Below are 20,576 nucleotides of genomic sequence, written 5' to 3' on the forward strand. Positions count from 1 at the left end.
CGAGCTCATCTGTCTGTGGAGGCGAGGATGCACAAAAAGGAGAGTGATAAAAGAAGAGGAAAAACAAGAGTAAACCTCAGTCAGGCGTTCAAGAGATGGAGGGAGCTCCGTGACCGAAGTGCGAGCAACACTGCTAAGTGGCGCCAAGCTAAAAAAAACCCAAATCCTATCTGTTGCCTCTTAAAGTCTTTAATAACAACCTTCAACAACCACATCGGATTTTAAATGCCACTGAAGTATGAGACACTTTTCGCCAAGTGGTATGAATGTGAACATGAACATTCAGGCTCAACATATTGCATTAACTTCCTGAAGCTTTTACCTTCAACAAAGTTCAGCATATCTTGCGAGATCAGTCATGATGAGCTGCGTTATTTTCTCAGACCGAGCAGGATCACAGCGTCTCCGGGTGAACAATATCAATTTGTATGTGGCAGCAGCAGCCTTTGTTCCATGCAGGTTAACATCCAAACGCATGTTGAATGAGGTTGAGCATTGCTCCAGTAGAGTGATTATATGTCTTTTCTTTCCTGACACAGGCTACATTGTTTTCCTTGTCTAGATCAAAGTTGTGCCAAACCGTGCTGGTTTTGCGAGAGGACATTTCTCCAATTTTCCACCGTGTTGTTTCAAAACTCCAGTTTACTCTAGCATTACCGTGGGGAGGGGGACTGCTGTCTGACGGCTCTGTAGCACCCACTAGTGGCGGGCGGCTGCATGACAGTTAAGTGGCCTTGTACATGAATAAAACACTAAAAGGTTTAACTGACTAATATTTCTGGTGCCAACTAGCAAGGGGGCAGACATTTAACCGTTTAAACTTATAACTGCGCGTATCCCTACTGCAGGCTCTGTAAACTTTGCATAATTTCAAATACTGCTAAAATCATGTGTGTAGTGATGTAAACAATCTCCGTTTGTTAGAAGCTCTGTTTCAAAACCAGTGGAAAAAAGAGCCCTGGAACAATGACGTGATTCTACTGACCTACAGCAATATACAGTTTAGGCTCCTCTTTTTTTACTTGAGACCCTTGACTTTTTTCCATGGATACTTTTTCTTCAGTGATCTTATTGGTCAGAGGTCGGGATGTTGACAGGCTGTGATCCGATGTTAACCTGCTCCGGAGCAGGTTAGCTGTTCAGCATAAAATTCCAAAGTGATTTATCCCGGTAAAAAGAGAACCAGCTTCGTAGTACTGAAAACCCTGAGTTAACCTTGGAAATTTCCTCGCTAACTTCAAATCCTGCTTCATAGTACAGACCTCTGTTCTGTATTAGTGTATTAGCCTTGTTGCTCTGCCCTAGTGTTCCCCTCCACATCCTTTTTGGTAGCCAATCCACATTTCCCTCTTTTTGCCTGTGTGTTCCTACTCTAGCAATGTCTCATTTTTGTGATTAGTTTTCTGTGTATATATGTACCTTTGTGTTTCTCTTTGTTCCTTGTCAGTTTGTCCTGTGTTCATTCATGCATTCATCTCTGTGTTCAGTCCTGTGTTGATTCCTGTGCTCACCCCCATGTTCTTGCTGCCATTCTCTGCTCCGTTTCCTGCCTGGTGTTCCGTTTAGATTTTGGATTTGAGATCATGGTATTATCCCAGTTGGTTTTCAGTTTAGTTTTGTTTCTGCTTTCATTTGGACTATAAGTTACCTGCCTGTACCCAATTTTTTTTTATCAGCTGCATTTAAGCTCACTTTTTGTTTAAACTTCAACCTTGCCTGTAACTCTGCATTTGGGTCGTTCCTGAACTGATTCTGTGTTTCAGTGTCTGCTTAGAAAAATTTGCCCTCAGACAAATATGGTTGATGACCTCTGTGGTGAACCCACTTTATGAGGAGTATAAAATATGCCTCAGAATAAAAATACAAGTATCTGCTGTTGTTCCAATGAAGTCCTCTCAATAAAAATAAATGAAATTCATGTACTTTTCTAAAGTCTCATTTGGAACCTGTGGGCTGGGGGTCGAGAGCCATACACATGGTCGGGAAGTCAGAAAGCATTGAAAGATGGACAGACACATTGAATGGCCACTGATGCAAAACAAATTGGCCAATTCTGAATTGATTAATTAAAAACTTAACATCACTTTTTCCTGTTTTTAAGTCTCAGTGTAACAACTTCTGTTTGTGCAAGAGCCGAAATGATATGGGTGACTTTTCAGCAGGTGTGAACGTAGAAATTTAATTTCTGGTGAACTCGACTGAGACTCACCGGAGGGCCACTGGCTCCATTCAGGCCTGGGGTCCCTGGGAGTCCGGGTGGTCCTGGTGGTCCTGGGGGTCCCTGTGCTCCAGGCTCGCCCTGCTGGGAGACCTTGAGTTACAATCTGCCATGCTGGAGCATGCCTTGCCACACTGGCCATGCCAACACAACAACCTCACACTACACCACACATTACTGTAGTTGGGGGGGGGGGGTTGCACAGAGAAAGGTTAGTTTAAGAGCAAGGTAAGCTGTTACAATGCTTGAGCACAAAGAGTCATTCTTGACCTCTGGAACACGTATCTGAGATAGAAAATTCTAAACTCAAGTTTCACTCTTTTCCGGGGCTTTTACAGTGTCCAGTAGACTTAAGGGAATTGAGTCTTAGCAAGTACCCTGGGTAAGAAGGACACCAGAGGCTGATATTAGGTATCTATGAAAATGAGATCGAAACTGCTCACAGCATCAGTGAGCAATGACATGAGCTCAGTACAGAATTTTGTTTGACTGATTGACAGTCAACAACTTTGTCCCGTTCCTATCTGATGTTGTAACTAGCTGCCAGGGTCCATGCTGGGGCCCTGGGTAAGTGGAAAAGTACCAGCTGCAGACAATATCAGTAAATATGAGACCAAAACTGGTAACATTATTGACTGGATATTTGATCTAAGTTCAGAACTTTGGTCATGTAGTAAATGGGGGTGAAATAATAGGCAGTGTCTGTTTAGAAGGAGACGCTGAATGTGACCGGCCTTTCTGATCCTTCTCTGGCCATCTGCTGACTTTAAACCCTTCTCGGTAAATAAGGACAAAGTACCAAGAGCACCCCCCTGCAACCTGAATAGGGGCCTGGAAACCAGTCATAACATGGAGGGCCACCTGAGCACACACCAGCAACAGACAGTATCAGCTCTCTGTGAACATGAGACAAAAACTATCACAGCAGCAGCTGAGAAGTGGTCAAAATCTTTGACCAGGAGTCAGCAGACAACCACAGAAAGATCAAGGAAGACATTCAAATCTGAGGCCAAAGTCCATCTTTATTTAGAGACAGGGGTTAGGATTTATCCAACCCTGTCTCCTATAAATTATGTTTATGTATTATACTAAATTGTTTTCATAATCATTTTGCAGTAAGAACATAATTGCTCCCTGGATTACGTTCAGAGATGTTTTTTTGAGTTTATAAAGCAACATATTTATGTACCACGCTTGATTCACAGGGAGGTAGTCGGGGTGGAAGGCAAAAACAAAGTGCAAGATTGTGACACTTGTATCCCGAGGTGTGTCCAGACTCCTGTCTTTGTTTAGTTTACACAAAAAAGTACTTTGGTTAAGGTGAGGGAAGGATCCTGATTTCAGTTAAATTACTATTAACATAGTTATAATAATGCTGTAGTCACTATGAGCGAATACTGTTTTGTAAAATTTCCAATTTTGGAAGAAAACAAACAAAAAATGTTGTCAGTGAACATTTTGCTGATATGTTCAGCATTATTATTTTTGCAGCTTGCCTGATACATTAATAAGATACATTTCCTCATAATGTCAGTGGCAAACAGAATTTGCTTTGCAATGTGTTTGCTGTTTCAAATTTGTTTTATATAAACATAATTTCTAGGAGACAGGACTGCATTTATCATGTTGATTTACCAAACTTAGAAATTTTGGTCGCATCTGAGCAAGTTCCATTAGCTGACAAAGGCAAACAGAGTGGAAAAGCTCCAGAGAAAGCTAGTGAGTGCAGTATGTGCTTTCTTCTCAGTGACTCCCTTTATTTGGAGAGCAAGGAACTGGGAGATATAGCCCCGTTTCCACTGAGCACTACAAAACGGTACAGGTTTGGTACACTTTCTTTTTAGTTTTCACTGTAAAAAGTTGTGGACAGTACCAATTGAACTGTTTCGTACCATCCCCATTTTTAGTCACCCATCTGTTGGAGTACTTGGCACATTGATCTGGTGAGGTGGAGCTTTAAACACTGCAGTCCATTCATTTGGTCAATAGCAGACGGTTACTCTTGCTCTGGGCTGAGTTGTGGCTGGTTTTGAAGCTCATGTAACCACTGTTAATACCATGAGTTTTATTAGTACACTGCAACTATAAAAAGAAAGGATGTTTTGCTGCCTCTTGCAGCAGCCGTAGTTGGAGAAAAAAATAACTTAATTCACTGGGCTGACTGTCGGTGACTTTTCAGGTGTAACATTAACTTGTAATGATACTCAATGCATGAGTTGTTTACATGAATCCATCAGCACACCTTAAATTGTAATGTGACAACTTTAACAATTCCATTACTTTTTTATATGACGTACACTTTTTACTTTTTAAAATGAGTGGATCTTCAAGCATTTATATATATATATTCATTTCGACCGGGATGGCATATATCGCAATCTTCACTCTGAGAAAAAAAAAGCATTGTGGAGTGTCATTCATGCAAGCTCCGGCAACACTAAACCCCTGAGCTTACCTTAGAAAGACTAAATACACAAATCCGCTATTTTTAAATATCTCATTGAGAGAGACTCTCACTGCAGCCTGTTTTATTTTGTTCAGAAACTTTAAGTTTTTATGTAACTGGTAAAAAGGAGTTGAAATTAGAGTTCACATAGAGTTCTAACAGCATTCTTTTAGCCCTTAGCAGTAATGATTTTATGAGCTTTTTTAATGACAAAATTCTAACTATTAGAAGCAAAATTCATGACCTCCTGTCCTCAGATAGTACCTATCTAACCTCAAACACAGCTGTAAGACCTAATATATATTTAGATTGCTTCTCCCCAATTTTTCTTCAAGAATTGACTGCAGTGATTTCTTCATCTCTTAGACCCCATCCCAACTAGGCTACTTAAGGAAGTCTTACCTTTAGTTAACACTCATATATTAGATATGATCAATATATCCTTATTAACAGGTTATGTACCACAGTCTTTTAAGGTAGCTGTAATTAAACCTCTCCTAAAAAAGCCAGAGGTGGATCCAGGGTAATCTTCCCTTTCTTTCAAAGATTCTTGAGAAAGTAGTCGCAGACCAGCTGTGTGATTTTCTCCACGATAATAATTTATTTGAGGAATTTCAGTCAGGATTTAGAGTGTATCATAGCACTGAGACAGCACTAGTTAAAATTACAAATGATCTTCTGATTGCTTCAGACAAAGGACTCATCTCTGCACTTGTTTTATTAGATCTTAGTGAGGTGTTTGACACAATTGACCATCAAATTCTGCTACAGACTGGAAAATTTAATTGGCCTAAAGGGTTCTGCACTAAGCTGGCTTAAATCTTATTTATCTGACCGTTTGTTCACGTTCATGATGAATCATCCTTATGTACTAAAGTTAGTTTTGGAGTTCTGCAAGGTTCTGTGCTTGGACCAATCCTATTTACTCTATATATGGTTCCTCTAGGTAACATCATTAGAAATCACTCTGTAAATTTCCATTGTTATGCAGATGATACACAGTTGTATTTATCGATGAAGCCAGAAGAAACTAATCAATTAACTAAACTTCATAATTGCCTAAAAGACATAAAAACCTGGATGAGCACCAATTTCCTTATGTTAAATTCAGACAAAACTGAAGTTATTGTTCTTGGCCCCAAACAACTCAGAGACTCTTTTTCTGATGACATAGTTTCTCTAGATGCCATTGCTCTGGCCTCTAGCGCTACCGTAAGAAACCTCGGAGTAATATTTGATCAAGATTTGTCTTTTAACTTTCATTTAAAACAAACCTCACGGACTACATTTTTTCATCTGCGTAATATTGCGAAAATTAGGCCTATCCTGACCCAAAAAGATGCAGAAAAATTGGTCCACGCTTTTGTTACTTCTAGGCTGGATTACTGGAACTCCCTATTATCAGGTAGCTCCAGTAAGTGTTTAAAAACTCTCCAGCTAATTCAGAATGCAGCAGCTTCTGCAACAGCTCCTGTTTTAGCTTCTCTGCACTGGCTCCCTGTAAAATCCAGAATTGAATTTAAAATCCTACTGTTAACTTATAAAGCTCTAAATGGTCAGGCTCTGTCATATCTTAGAGAGCTCATAGTGCCATATTATCCCACCAGAACACTGCGCTCTGAGAATGCAGGGTTACTCATGGTCCCTAAAGTCTCCAAAAGTAGATCAGGAGCCAGAGCCTTCAGCTACCAGGCTCCTCTCCTGTGGAATCATCTTCCTGTTGCGGTCCGGGAGGCAGACACCATCTCCACATTTAAGACTAGACTTAAGACTTTCCTCTTTGATAAAGCTTATAGCTAGGACTGGCACAGGCTTGCCTTGTACCAGCCCCTAGTTAGGCTGACTTAGGCCTTGTCTGCTGGGGACCCCCTATTATACACCGGGCACCTTATCTCCTTCTCTCTTTCTCTCTCCCATGTCCTGTTACTGTATCTTGCTAACTCGGCCGTACTGCATGTCACTAACTCGCCTTCTTCTCCGGAGCCTTTGTACTCCACTGTCTCGCAGGTTAACTCATATTGCAGCGATGCCTGGATAGTGTGACGTGTGTGGTTGTGCTGCTGCCATGGTCCTGCCAGATGCCTCCTGCTGCTGCTGTTATCATTAGTCACACTTATTATACACATATGATTATTGTCACATATGTATACTATCAGATATTAATATATACTTTCAACATATTGTACCACAATAGCCAGAATTATAACTATAATATTATTACTTTCATTAATGTTGTTGTAAGCTATTACTGTTACCGTCTGTCCTGCATCTCTCTCTGTCTCTGTCTCTCTTTCTGTCTCATTGTGTCATACAGATTACTGTTAATTTATTATGCTGATCTGTTCTGTACGACATCTATTGCACATCTGTCCGTCCTGGAAGAGGGATCCCTCCTCAGTTGCTCTTCCTGAGGTTTCTACCGTTTTTTTTCCCCCCCGTTAAAGGGTTGTGGGTTTTTTTGGGAGTTTTTCCTTAACCGCTGTGAGGGTCCTAAGGACAGAGGGACGTTGTATGCTGTAAAGCCCTGTGAGGCAAATTGTGATTTGTGATATTGGGCTTTTTAAATAAAATTGATTGATTGATAAATTATGATTGTTAATTGCTTATATTTGAATATAAATAAATGTAATATTGACATTGACCTTTCCTGCAGCTTTTTTTAAAATACACTGCCAATTTGTGTGTGTGTGTGTGTGTGTGTGTGTGTGCACACGCGTGCGCACGTGTGTGTGTTTGTGTGTGTGTGTGTGTGTGTGTGTGTGTGTGTGTGTATTTATTCTTAAACCTGCCCACTGACAGCCAGAACTCCAGGAATTATCTCAAACCAAAGTCAAAACTAAACCACATCAAATAAAGGAAATGTACAATGTGCACAGGATATGAAGAGAATACATACACCCCAATGACTGTAATAAATTTGTCTGGCTGCTACACATCCTAAAGACACCTCCATATGGAAATATGCAACATGATAGAGGGCAAAAAGTTTGCATGGCATGAACCTGAATGCATTGTACTACAGTACATGTAAACATGTGGTCCGACTTACAGGAGTTCCAAACACAAAGCACTGGCCTTACTTCAGTTAATCAAGAATCACTGTGTTTTTGTAGGACACACATGTACAGTAGCTCAGGACCAGAGAGTGCTGCCAAGCTTCTGTTCTGAGATAATGGAGAACATATTCATCTATATTCAATCCATATTTTACCATTCCTCCTCTGTGCTGCACTGCAGAATATGTCCAGATATGATTTATGTCTCTGGACATGTTTGGTTTTCTCAGGGGTTATACACATACTGTCTTTGGTGGAGTGCAGCTGTCTTAGCTGTTAATAATATGTTCTGTTCTGCACAATCTGACCACATAAAAGAATACATACATACATACATACATAATAGAAAAAAACAACTATAATTTTGTTCTATCTAATGGAAACCCCATTATTTCAGATGGTCAACACTGATAGGCTGATATCAGATTCATCACAGATGAGGTATATGAACAGTTTAAAGTATGTTGGTACAGTTTGTGTTTTCAATGTATGACAACCCAAAGTGCCGATTTCCAATCAAGTTATTGTGTCCTGGCACAATACCAACAAGACCAACCTATGCGAAATGCCCAGAAGGTGCACCAAGGCTCTTTTTAATTCAACTGTGTCTAGCGTTGCAGGAACTGAGTGCCAGACATGGCTGCAGGACATGTAGTAACTTTATGCGTCTACCTGAGTGGGTCAAGATACAGTATTAGGTAAAGAATTGGTAATGTGATCAGTTGCAGATTAATCTTTACTTTGTATTTTTTTAATATAATATATATTCCTTATATTAACAAAAACAGTTCATGTAAAATTGTATTCAAAATTTACTGCATCTACTTAAGTTTGAATATCATTTTTAGCACTTTTAGAGACATATTTTATATATTTTTAATGTTTAAATTGACAATTTACATCCACTGCCAACATTCAATGCCTGACAGAGAGGAGTGAGCATTTAATGGAGTGAGGTGAAAAGTTAGGGTGCTAGATAGGCTAAGTGTCCAACTCTCATGGGTTTGTGTAGTCACACACCAACAATTACAGCAATGTTTGTGTTTTTTGTTGAAGTTTTTGTTTGTTTTACACAGTAATTAGGACTCTTCTCTAATTCTTTCCCAAAAACCTTAACCTATTGTTTAAGCTGTCCAACCTTAAGCATAGTTTATGTGCCATAACCACAATCTCTCCCTGAGATTAAGCAGCCCATAGTTTCCATGCAGAGATTTGTGGAAAGATGTAAACTGGGATTTCTTCAACGTTCTGGACTAGCCATGAAATGGATTTAGCAAAAACTTATTGCATGAATTGAAATGAGTTTCCCTTTTTATATTTGTCACACTTCATACTGAACTACTTTGCAAAAAGATTCACCAACATTTTTTTTTTGTTATGAGTTTTTAATTTCTTGTATTTCTGCACATGGCGTCCACATCCTTTTTTAATTTAGGTAAAACAAGTTGGTAAAAGAGGCACCATTTAGAGGTCAGCTTATTGATCCAAGGAAAGACCTCTCCACCTGACAATTAGGAAGCCTAATTTACAAACTGTTGGTATGAAGTTTGAAAGGGTCTAACAATAAGATGCTTCAAAGTTGCATTATGGGACATACGATCTGGTGCTTTGCTGCTTCATTATTTAAAATTCTTTTTTAGCCTCTTTGAGTCCTTCAACTTAATGTAAGTGCAATACTCAGTCTTTACTATGACATTTTCTTCATGTTTGTGATTTATCAGTGAAGTTTAGCATAATAAACACTTTTTGTTGAATCTACTTTGCATGTATTTCTGTTTGTTGTCTTTTCTTGTCAGTGGCTTCCTCCAACTAATACCACAAGAGATAAGATTAAAGAAAGCTTTGAGTTAAATTAATGATTTGTGGTGTGGTAAAAACCTGAAAAGAAAGAAAGCTGATTTCCTGTGATGTCACACATCATTGACAGAAAAGGCCTTTAGCCCTGGATATGGCTCAACATTCAGCAGCAGTAGCAGCCAAAAGGTGGTTAATTACAGCAGGACAGCGAAGGAGGGTTGGCGACAGATGATGACGGTTGGCATCCACAGGGTGGCAGAGAGGAGGGGGCAAGTAGGGGGCAAAGAGAATTGTACCTTGAGGCGTTTTAGAATTAGAGGGCTTATTGAGGGCATGTTGCGCACGGTGATGGGCAACATCTGCTGGGGGAAGTCACAAAGCACAGGTGGCCAGCGGTGCAAAAAGGTCACAGGGCAAGGGTCACCATGAGGCCAGAGAAAGGAAAAAGGGGAGAACCAGGAGAACGGGGGTGGGGGGGTAGAACATCAGAGTGAAATTAAGGAAAAGGAAAAGGGAGAGCAAAGGAGAGAAAAAAGGAAACAAAGTTGAAGAAAGGAAAGACAAAAAAGGCACCGGCACAGCAAACTATGAGCTTGGACTGGTAAAGAGGATGGTTGATGTACCGTGATGCTTCTCTATTTCAAAAGAATAAAATGTTCACTATTCTTAGATACTCTCAGTGCATGTTGGACGCAAATCATCAGGCATCCAATCTTTGGGATTTATGTACATCAATGTCCCCTTTAACAGAAAGCCAGGCCCCTAGATTGCAGCAGAGCAGAGGTGGGCGCCAGTCTTGCCACAAAGAGAGTACAGCAGTACAGTTACAGTGCACATCCAGACTTACTGTGGCCAATTGTCCAACACAGGGCTGTACAATACGTCGCTTCTGTTGAAATGACCAGCATGATCAGGTACAAGTTTAAGACAGGACGATACAGATATGATCCCACTGATAGCTACATTCCCCCACTGACACCAAGTAGAACCAGCTGCATGCAACTTGCCTACTTTTTACATAGTGTACATATTTCCACAATTATGCAGCAACCTTTAAAGTAAAGACTACCCTCACCCAGTGCCTGAACCCCCCAAATAAGTATTCACTACTCTTTACAACTCAAACATACATATTTCTAGGTTTCAGTCAGTTTTGGGACAAACTTCTTTTAGTTTTGTGTACATAGGCTACATCTTAAATGCATCAATAAAAAGCAAAAAATAACAACAGTACTATTTTTATGGAAATATATACAGAATGTTATAAGTAAATATAAGTAGGGGTAAAAATGTAGCAAGTAGGCAAGTGTGCTGCTTTGTCCCTCATCGTTTCCAGCTATCCACCACAACTGGTTTAAATATATAGAACTCAAGAGCTGCCAATATTTAAGTGAAATCATGTAATGAATGAATTCAAATTATATTGTCCAATTGTGTTTAAAATAATGTATTCTCAAAATTAAATTCTTATTTTCATGTCTTTTTGAACAATTGCATGCACCTTATACATGCTGCACAGCACTGCACATGGTCACTTTAATTGCCAAATGCCCATTGTCATTTTTTCCAAAAATGGTCACTGCTGATGTGTGATGTGTGAGTGTCATACTGGACTTTTAGTTTATGATTTATTGCTGGATAGTTAGGGTTTATTGTATTTTATTAATGACTATTTTATGGTATTAGAATTAATTACTTTAATGTTGGAACAACCCCCCGAAACCACCGTTCTGTTTACCTCCATTACTGTTATATGTTTGGTGAGGTGATAATTAAAGCCTGATTTGATTGGATTTGATATATTTTTAAACAATTGTGTGTGCTCTTAAGTTTTTTGTCTTTTGACATCAGATAGGTTGTTTATTATAAACAGGGTAGATGCAATAAGCTGAAGCTTCATCCTACACCTTTCCAGCATGTACACAATCTTTATGCTATGTTAAAGCATTTTCAGTAACACTTTACTTGAAGGTATTTACATAAGGGTGACATGACACTGTCATAACTATGACATGACACTGTCATGAACTTGTCATAAACATTATGTACATGTAATACACTTTTATGACTGCTGTCATTTAGTGTCATTCGGTTTCTGTAATGACAAGTTGACATTGTTTGGGTTGTCTTGATTAAGACAACTTGACATTAATTAAAGTGACATCACCAGAAGTTGTCTTTGTTATGACAACTTGACATTAACAAAAAAATGCACCTCTTTTTGTGTTTATGACAAGGTGACATAATGATTATTATAATTAGATGCCCAAGGTTACAGACCGATTCTAACACTTGGTCAGATAGATGTCTGGCAGGATAACACACAAAACTGGCTGTCATGACCAGTGTTGGGGGTAACGCATTACAAAGTAAAGTAACAAAGTAACGCATTACTGTAATCAGATTACATTTGTCTGTAACGCAACAATGTAACACATTACTGTTGACAACTTGCAGGATACGACACAATACTGGCTGTCATGATCAGTATTGGAGGTAAAATGTTACTGTAGTCAGATTACATTTGTTTGTAACGTAGTAATGTAACGCATTACTGTTGATAACTTGCAGGATACGACACAGTACTGGCTGTCATGACCAGTGTCGGGGGTAACACGCTACAAAGTAACACATTACTGTAATAAGATTACATTTGTCTGTAACGCAGTAATGTAACACATTACTGTTGATAACTTCAGTAATTGCATTACAGTTACTAATCAAAAAATGATCTCGTTACTTGCATTACTTTAAATTCTTCAACTATCTGCATAACAGGAGGACAGAAAAACAAAACAAACATCCCCTTTCATGCGTGCTGACACAACACTCATCTAACCTCACTCACATGACCTGACTGTGACTCTGGCTGGAGTTCATGGAGGAGGAGACGCAGCGAAAAATGGCAGAGCTGCTTAAAACGTCTTTTGAGGGGTGGAGATATGCACACTACTTCGAATTTGTTGCGCGAAAGGACAAGAATGTGACGGTAAAGTGTAAACTGTGCCCAGGCCAAAAACAACTCTCCACCGCTGCGAACACAACATCAAATCTTTCCAAGCACCTGCAAAGGCAACATGCTAACATAAAGCTAGTGGCTAAAGACCCTGCGGACCATGAGTGACGCTGAAGATAAGCCGACGCCAACCAAGCAGTCAAGGCTTGATTTTCAACAAAAGGTATTGACAAAAGCAGAGATAAATAGGCTTGTAGCACACTTCGTGGAGGAAATGTTGCCTGTTTCAACAGTGGAATCGCTGTCTTTCTGAAACATACTGAGCAAAATACAGGTAACGAGGAGCAGACGGCCACCATCAGACAGGAAAACTTTTACAAGCTACCTGGACCAGTGTTATGTGAAGATGGAAACGGAGCTAAAGAAAAAATTTGAGAGCTTAGAGTACGTGCCAACTTTGGCAGCCTCCTGCCAACGCTGGAGATTTTGATATCAAAGACACTGGCACTGCAAAACGGGCTCTCCCGGATGACAACGGGTCTGCCTAATGCCATATTACAGGTAAGGTCTGTTTTATAATTTTAAATCTGAAAGCCAAATACATTGTTTTATTTCTCAAATTTTGATCTATTATTATTTTTTTGTAGTGAATCCGCAGATATGTTACAGTACCTCATTAACTCACATGATGGTTCCCGCTGAGCTATGCAACGCAAATTACACTGTACATAACCAAACTCATCAAATCATTCTATATTACATTCACAGGCCATCAAGACACGATTTTGGTCGGTGTTGGACAGCAAAGATGCTCTCCTTGCAGCTGTCACACTGCCAAAGTTTAAAGCGCGGTGGCTGAAAGAAGAGGAGAGGAGAGATGCTTTAAGGACACTGCTGACCACCGAATGCCGTGCTTCCCCCCCACGATGAGCAGGATGTATGTACGCCACAGATCCCCATCTCCAGCAGTCATTGACTATTTGAAGTCAGGGTCAGAGATGGAGATTCTGAACTGTTTCCCCACGATAAAGACTATAAGTATGAAATTCAACACAGCGACACCCTCTAGTGCACCGGCGGAGAGGCTCTTTAGTCTGGGCAGCCTTGTGTTGATTTTGAGGAGGAACAGGATGTCTGACAAACAATTTGAGAGACTCCTCCTCATCAGGTATAACCACTTCTTTGATAAACATGTCCAGTAAGATGGAAAAATGTGCTGTAAAGCCCTAGTTTGGTGAGTGAGTTACAGTGAGTTGAGTGTGTTTGGCCTGTTAAATACACAGGTCAAATTACATTTCATATGCAATGTTTTCCTTTGAAGTGTCATCATCGTCTGATATAATGATGAAGGGCAGTATCTTATTTTATTTATTGATATTATTTTGAACAAATTCATGTTTGCATTAGATGGTGGAAGGACAACCTCTTTTAAATTATGTTGTTGTATTGTAAAGAAATTCAGTTTGACGATGCTTATATCATGGCCTCAAAATAGAAATAGACATTTAATGATGATAAAAGTTTCCAATGAATGTTTAATCATAATTTTTTGCATACTGCCAGTACTGTAGCCTTGTTCTTGACACATTTTTCTGTGAAGTGCTGTTTGGGCTGATTTTCACAACTTTGCGGTCGGCTTTGTTGTATTAAAGCGCATAAAAGAGAGATCTTGTGTATGTCCTCCATATTAGAATAAGGATTTGTGCTGATCTGGTCATATATAAGGTTTAACTTTATATTGTTAATTGGCAATTAAGTTATGGTGCATCTCAGGTGATGTGATGGAGTAATCCAAAAGTAATGTAACTAGTAGTGTAACTTATTACTTTCAGCAGTGAGTAATTAAGTAAAGTAAGGCATTACTTTTAAAGAAGTAACCACTAATGTGTAATGCATTACTTTTTTTGAGTAACTACCGCCACACTGGTCATGACACCATTATGACAGTGTAATGAATAAATTCTTTGACCTCAAGTAAAGTGGTACCATTTTGATTTGTCATTAAGGCAGGCTAAGAGCCATACGCGCAAGAACCAACAAACTGAGAAACAGCTTCTCTCCACTAGCTGTGAACTGACTGAACTGACTGACTGACTGTATAACTGCTGCACTGCACTTTACTGTACCATACCATCTATCATTATATAATTTACTGTACCACACTGCTGATCCGACAGTTGATCTCATCTATTTTTCTTTTTCTTCCTTTTCTTCATCTTGTTTTCTTTTTCTTTCTTAATCTCATTTGACTTTAATTCTTATTTAGTTTTTAACAATCAAATGTATATTTATATTTATAATAACAATACAAAATATTTATTCGTACACTGTACTTTACAACACTGTTTACATTTTACCAGTTTGTTGATCTGACCTATGTGATGCCAAAACGAAATTTCGTTGTATCCTGTGTACAATGACAATAAAGCTTCTTATCTTATCTTATCTTATCTTATCTTATCTTAAGATATCATCACATCTTAATGACAAATCAAAGTGGTACCACTTTACGTCAAAGAATGTATTCATTACACTCTCATAATGGTATCATTAAGTTATCATGATATCTTAATAACAAATCAAAATGTTACCGCTTTACTTTAGGTCAAAGAATTTATTCATTACACTGTCATAATTTTGTCATGACTGCCAGTTTTGTGTCATATCCTGCCAGACATCTATCTGACCGAGTGTTAGAAAAAGGGGTTTGTAACCTTGGACATCTATAATTATATTATAATAATCATTATGTCACCTTGTCATAAACACAAAAAGAGGTTAATTTAAAATCAAGTTGTTATGATGTTGTATGTTGTCATAATAAGGACATCCAAACAAATTTAATGTCAAGTTGTCATGACAAAGACAACTTCTGGTAATGTCACTTTAATTAATGTCAAGTTGTCATAATCAAGACAACCCAAACAATGTCAACTTGTCATTACAAAAACCGAATGACACTTAATGACAGCATAAACGTTTATGACATGTACATAATGTTTATGACAAGTTCATGACAGTATCATGTCATAGTTATGACAGTGTCATGTCACCCTTATGTAGATACCTTCAAGTAAAGTGTTACCATATTTTCTACTGTACCATTTTGTCAGTAGTAACTGCCTTTTTAGGGGGCCAAGCCCGCGGGGGCCCGGGGAACGCGTATGCAAGCAGACGCGTTTCCCAGGACAAGCGGTGCTGGGAACCCTATTGTAATTGTAAGGATTTTTATTATTTTCCATCTCTATTTTTATTTTTCCGTTGATGAAAGTGTCGCTGCAGGCTACACCGTGCATGGGAGGGTGGTGCAATTTGGAGGGTTGATCCAGACCCCTGCAGGTACCTCAGATGCAAAAAATGACACATGTACGCCTATAGGGGGCGCTATAACTAAGGCCAACGGGTTTTGGTCTATAACTTCCAAACGATATGTCGCACATTCAAAAGCCTAACTCTGCATTCACACCAAAAGTGTCATGAGCGCCAGCGGTCGCTCAGGTCGCTGGCATCGTGCTGCCTGGCAGCTCTGGTGGGGCTTGCAGAAGGCTGCCAAGGGGCGGGGCTTTCAAGCTGCGCTGCAGATGTGTTGTGTGCATTCTAGTTAACCCACCTGTTCATCCAGCTTACATTTTATGTGCTTTGCATTTGTTTACATGGATCTACACGTGTATATGAGCATATTTTACATACCAGCATAATTACTAGCTTATTTAATGGCTTTATCATTCATTTTATCCATTCTAGTTAACCCACCTGTTCACCCAGCTTACATTTTATGTGCTTTGCATTTGTTTACATGGATCAACATGAGCCTATTTTACTTACCAGACAAACCAACAATTTCAGATACCCTTTTCCAGGCATCTGACTTCTTCTGGATGTCTCTGTAAATAAACAGAGACACATCATATAGTTCTGGGAAACCGGAGACCGCCACAATCAACTTCTCCTCCATTTTCGTCTTTCTTTTTCTTTCACTGTCCCCCCTAGAATATTCATGGTCTGCAATTGGCTGCTGCTCGCTGCTGCTTCTGCGGCGTCGCTGCTCATTTGCACAAAGTTGAGCTTCTCTCAACTTCACAGTGACGCTCCAGTCGCTGGCATCGCGCTGCTCGCTGATGCTGACGCTCCAGACACCCTTCGTAGCAAGCATACATTGAAAATGAATGGCTGCTGGCCGCTTATGACGCTCATGACGCTTTTGGTGTGAATGCACAGTTACATCCTTGGATTCCTTGAATGGAGCTGCATCATTTCCGCCTATACTTTTTTCCCGCCAAAACTGCAAAAACTGCAAAACCCACTTTTTCAAACTCCTCCTAGGGATTTCGTCCGATCTGCATGAAACTTGGCACGTACACTCCCAACATGGACCTGATCTAAAGTTGAGAAAATTTTTTTGCTCGGTCCAAAAATGTGCGAATTATTAACAAACAAATTTTTGTAGCTAGCTATAAAAAAGCGAACTGTGCCGTATCTCTGTCAAATTACATGCTATCAACACTAAATTTGAGCTGGATTTGCTGACATAGGCCCCGCCCACTTCTGCCGCACATTTCCTTTGCTAAGTTGCTACACATCCAAAACCTACTTTTTCGAACTCCTCTTACAGATTTTGTCCAAACTGCATGAAACTTGGCACATCAACAGTTAATATGGACCTGATCTAATGTTATCAAAAGAATTGTGCCCGGTCAAAAAATGTGCGAATTATTAACGACAAGAAGATTTTGCTAGCTAAAATGCACATATTGTTGCATATTTTTGTCAGACTAAATTATATCAACGTGACACCTAACATACTTGTTCCGGAGGTCGTTCAGAGGCTCAGTGCCAAATTTGGCCCAAATTGGCCACTAGTGGACGCTGTAAACCCAGAAATATCACGTTCCATAAAAGTTGATCGGATTTGTACAAAAAAAATTGGTGAGCATGATGTGGGGACAGTCCTGAGGCCAGCCACAAAGTTTGGTAATGATTGGTCAAAGTGGGCGTGACTTATTGCAACAAATACATTCAGCCTTTAGTACTTCCAGTGCACTTCCCATTACAGTGAATACTGTAGCTCAGACGTTGGCCTGTGTCCTAACGCTCGCCCCAAGCCCCTCGTCCTTTGGGGCCGACTATCGTGGGCTCCATGGGGCATGGAGGCCGAGCTGCGTGGGGAGACTTGGACCCCGTTCATAACTGCTTGCAGTTCTAGTTTTGTATTGTTTTTCTTTTCTTTTACTCTTTGTGTGATTAACAACAGACTGAAATCACTGTAAGTTTCAAACCACATAGCACTGGTATAACTATAAAGGAATCTACTGACTTTTTATTTTTATTTTCCAAATGGAAGACCATGCAACTGATAGCTGAACATAAAATTGTTATTGTTGTAATCTGATTTTGTCCTACTGCACATTATGTAAACACATGGAAAATCGAATTTTAATTCAATTCACTGATTTTATTTTAATATTGGCATCCCTGGGCATTGGTAGTATGCACAATTAACTTAAATTCCAGTAACAATTTAAAGAGATATCATTCTTTTCATCAAACATTTAAAGATATATCTTTTATGAAAAAGTGACTTGCAAAAACTGTTTAACCCAGCCAGTAGCGAGCTCGTCAGTATATTTATCTTTGGGTGGAGAGCAGAGGGTTGAGGAGTGCCTTGGCTCTGGGGCAGGGGCTCTCTTTGCGGCATGACTTGGTGACACCCCCTGCTGAGAATTATCTATCTGGGTGTTTGGTTTCACCCACAAACCTTTAACATCAGAGCCTGACTGGAGCGCAAGGCAGCCAGGGTTTTCAGAGGAAGATCCTGCACAAAGAGGCCCTACACAGCAGGGAAGCGGTCATTTCAGTCAGTGCTAGTAATGGTGGCAACATGCCATAATCTAACCACACAAATAGTGAGTCATGTCTCATGAAGCCTGAATTTCAATTTAAAGAAAAGTCTTAAACTGTTTATGTCTTTTGCTTTCAGAGAGTGAGGTGTTCAGATGGATACCAATCTCATGTCTTTGTGCTAAGTATAAAGCTGGAGTCAAGTTCTGGTTAGCCTAGCTTAGTGTAAACACTGGAAGCAGTTAGCCTGCTTTTGTGCATAGCAAAAAGAAAAAAGCCTACCAACACTTTCTAACACCTTAATTAGCAGCTCCAGTCTGAACCCCAAATTGCTCCATGGGTGTGTGAGTGTGTAGGAATGTTTCACTGAGTAGCAGGTGGGACCTTGTATGGTAGCCTTGGCCACCAGTGTGTGAATGGGTGAATGTGACATGTAGTGTTAAAGTACTTTGAGTAGTTGTAAGACTAGAAAGGTGCTATACAAGTGCAACTGCATTTAATCTAATGATTGATATGTTCTTTTGATTTAGCTTGTGGACAGAAATGTAAAGCAGTAATTTATGATTTAGACCTATTAAGGCAAACCTGCACTAAAGAGAAATACTTTAGCCTCTCACAAAGTTGTTAAATTATGTAATTACCTCAAACCCACAAATTTTAATTGTTACATTTGTCCTTCTGCACTAATTAAAAAAAAAAAAGATGCAGCGTGTTAAACCGTCAGCTTTATAGTTGTTGGTAGGTTTATCTTCTTCTTTTCAGTGAGCCAGGCTAGCTGTCTACCTCTGCTTCCACTCATGATGCTATGCTAGGCTATCCACGTCCTGACTTCAGCTTTGTACTCAGTCTTGATGCTAAGCTAGTCTAACCATGTCCTGACTCCAGTTTTGTACTCAGTTAATCTTCTCACTGTCAAATAGAAAGCAAATAAGCATATTTCCCAAAATGTAGAAGTGTTCTCTTAATATTGGAGCTGCTGCTGAAATACACTTTACACAAAAACAATAAATAGCTTGCTGGCTTTTTTAAACAGTGAAAATGTTACCTCCACTGACTCTAACCCCCCAGCCCCCATGAGTCTCACTATAGGATCGAGGCCTGGAGTGTGAGCAGACACTGGGAATAGACCTCCCATACAGACTGCTGCAGGGGGCTCTGAAAAGTGTATGAAAAATAAATTCAACAGCTGTACAGCTTGTTAGTAAAGGGGGCTGGGCTTCCTTGCAGGAAAAAGACATCAAACCCAAATTCCCCTCTGGGTCCTTCTTCCTCTGAACTCTCCATCTTATCATCTTACCATCTTATCGAGCCTAGAACATTTACTGCGCATTCATGTATATCACAACATGATGTATTATCAATAGCAACTCATAACATCATTTCAGGATGCACTGTACTATTATTTTGAGAAGCTTTTGTAAAGACAGTGGCAAATGCTTATGTCAAAAAAAAACACCCATCTTTGATTATCTTAGCAGAAGCAATTTAATGATTGAAAGATTGAATAATGCTGGAAATGGACTTAGCTATCTAAAAAATCCCCTTTACACAGGAAGCTCTCATTTTTGGCATCCCACACACAGGCTCTCATCATGCAGTGCTCCAGCAGGCCGCCAGTAATTGCCTTGTTTTCTCTCAACTAGCTGAACCCCAGAGACATTGGGCCGAAGAGCTGCAGAGATTTACATGTGCTACTCATCAGTGTGCTACCAGCCATCTGTCCGTCCAGCTTTTGTAGTAGTTTGTCCTCTTCCAGCTTGACTTTTCTACTCTGTCTGATATTATAAAACTGTAGTACATTTGGACCTGTTATATGCTGTAGGATGGACAACAGAGCAGGTTCACTTTGTGTCATAATATTGACATTTACATGTATTGCAATGTAATTATAGGCAGATCCTAATTATTTTTATAATATAAATACTGATGATGAAGTGCTTTTTGTGAAACAGTAATGACAAAGGATTAGTTCCAGAATAATGTTTTCATACCCTGTGTGTATAGTCTCCACATATGCCCTGGAGAGAAAAGAAAAATCCATCAGAAATAAAGGAAAACACATACAGTAGAGATATTACACTACCACAGAATTTACACATAGGATCAGTTGTCTTGGGTGTGCAGTTCAGCCAGTGAAAACAGTTTAATGTGTTCTGTGCTGCTAGAAGAGCTTTGCCAAGTCTTAGAAAGCACCCTGATGATGTCATAATGATGTCATCGGGGGGAGACAATTTTCTAACAGAATCTGCATATCTGCATTACAAA

At 39.6% G+C, this 20,576-nt stretch overlaps 1 protein-coding gene across 2 annotated transcripts in view; it reads right to left on the reverse strand.

The window, feature by feature from the left end:
• Nucleotides 1-20,576, reverse strand: part of col13a1 (collagen, type XIII, alpha 1) — a 187,976-nt gene that overhangs the window by 128,046 nt on the left and 39,354 nt on the right. For both annotated transcript variants that reach the window (XM_078160554.1, XM_078160555.1), the window contains exons 10-12: nucleotides 20,303-20,329; nucleotides 18,229-18,300; nucleotides 2,210-2,299 (exon numbers count right to left, since the gene is read on the reverse strand). In XM_078160554.1, coding sequence (XP_078016680.1) covers nucleotides 2,210-2,299; nucleotides 18,229-18,300; nucleotides 20,303-20,329 — 189 coding nt within the window. The remainder of the gene's footprint in view (nucleotides 1-2,209; nucleotides 2,300-18,228; nucleotides 18,301-20,302; nucleotides 20,330-20,576) is intronic.

This window comes from Epinephelus lanceolatus, chromosome 17 (genome assembly GCF_041903045.1).
Source record: "Epinephelus lanceolatus isolate andai-2023 chromosome 17, ASM4190304v1, whole genome shotgun sequence".
NCBI lineage: Eukaryota > Metazoa > Chordata > Actinopteri > Perciformes > Serranidae > Epinephelus > Epinephelus lanceolatus.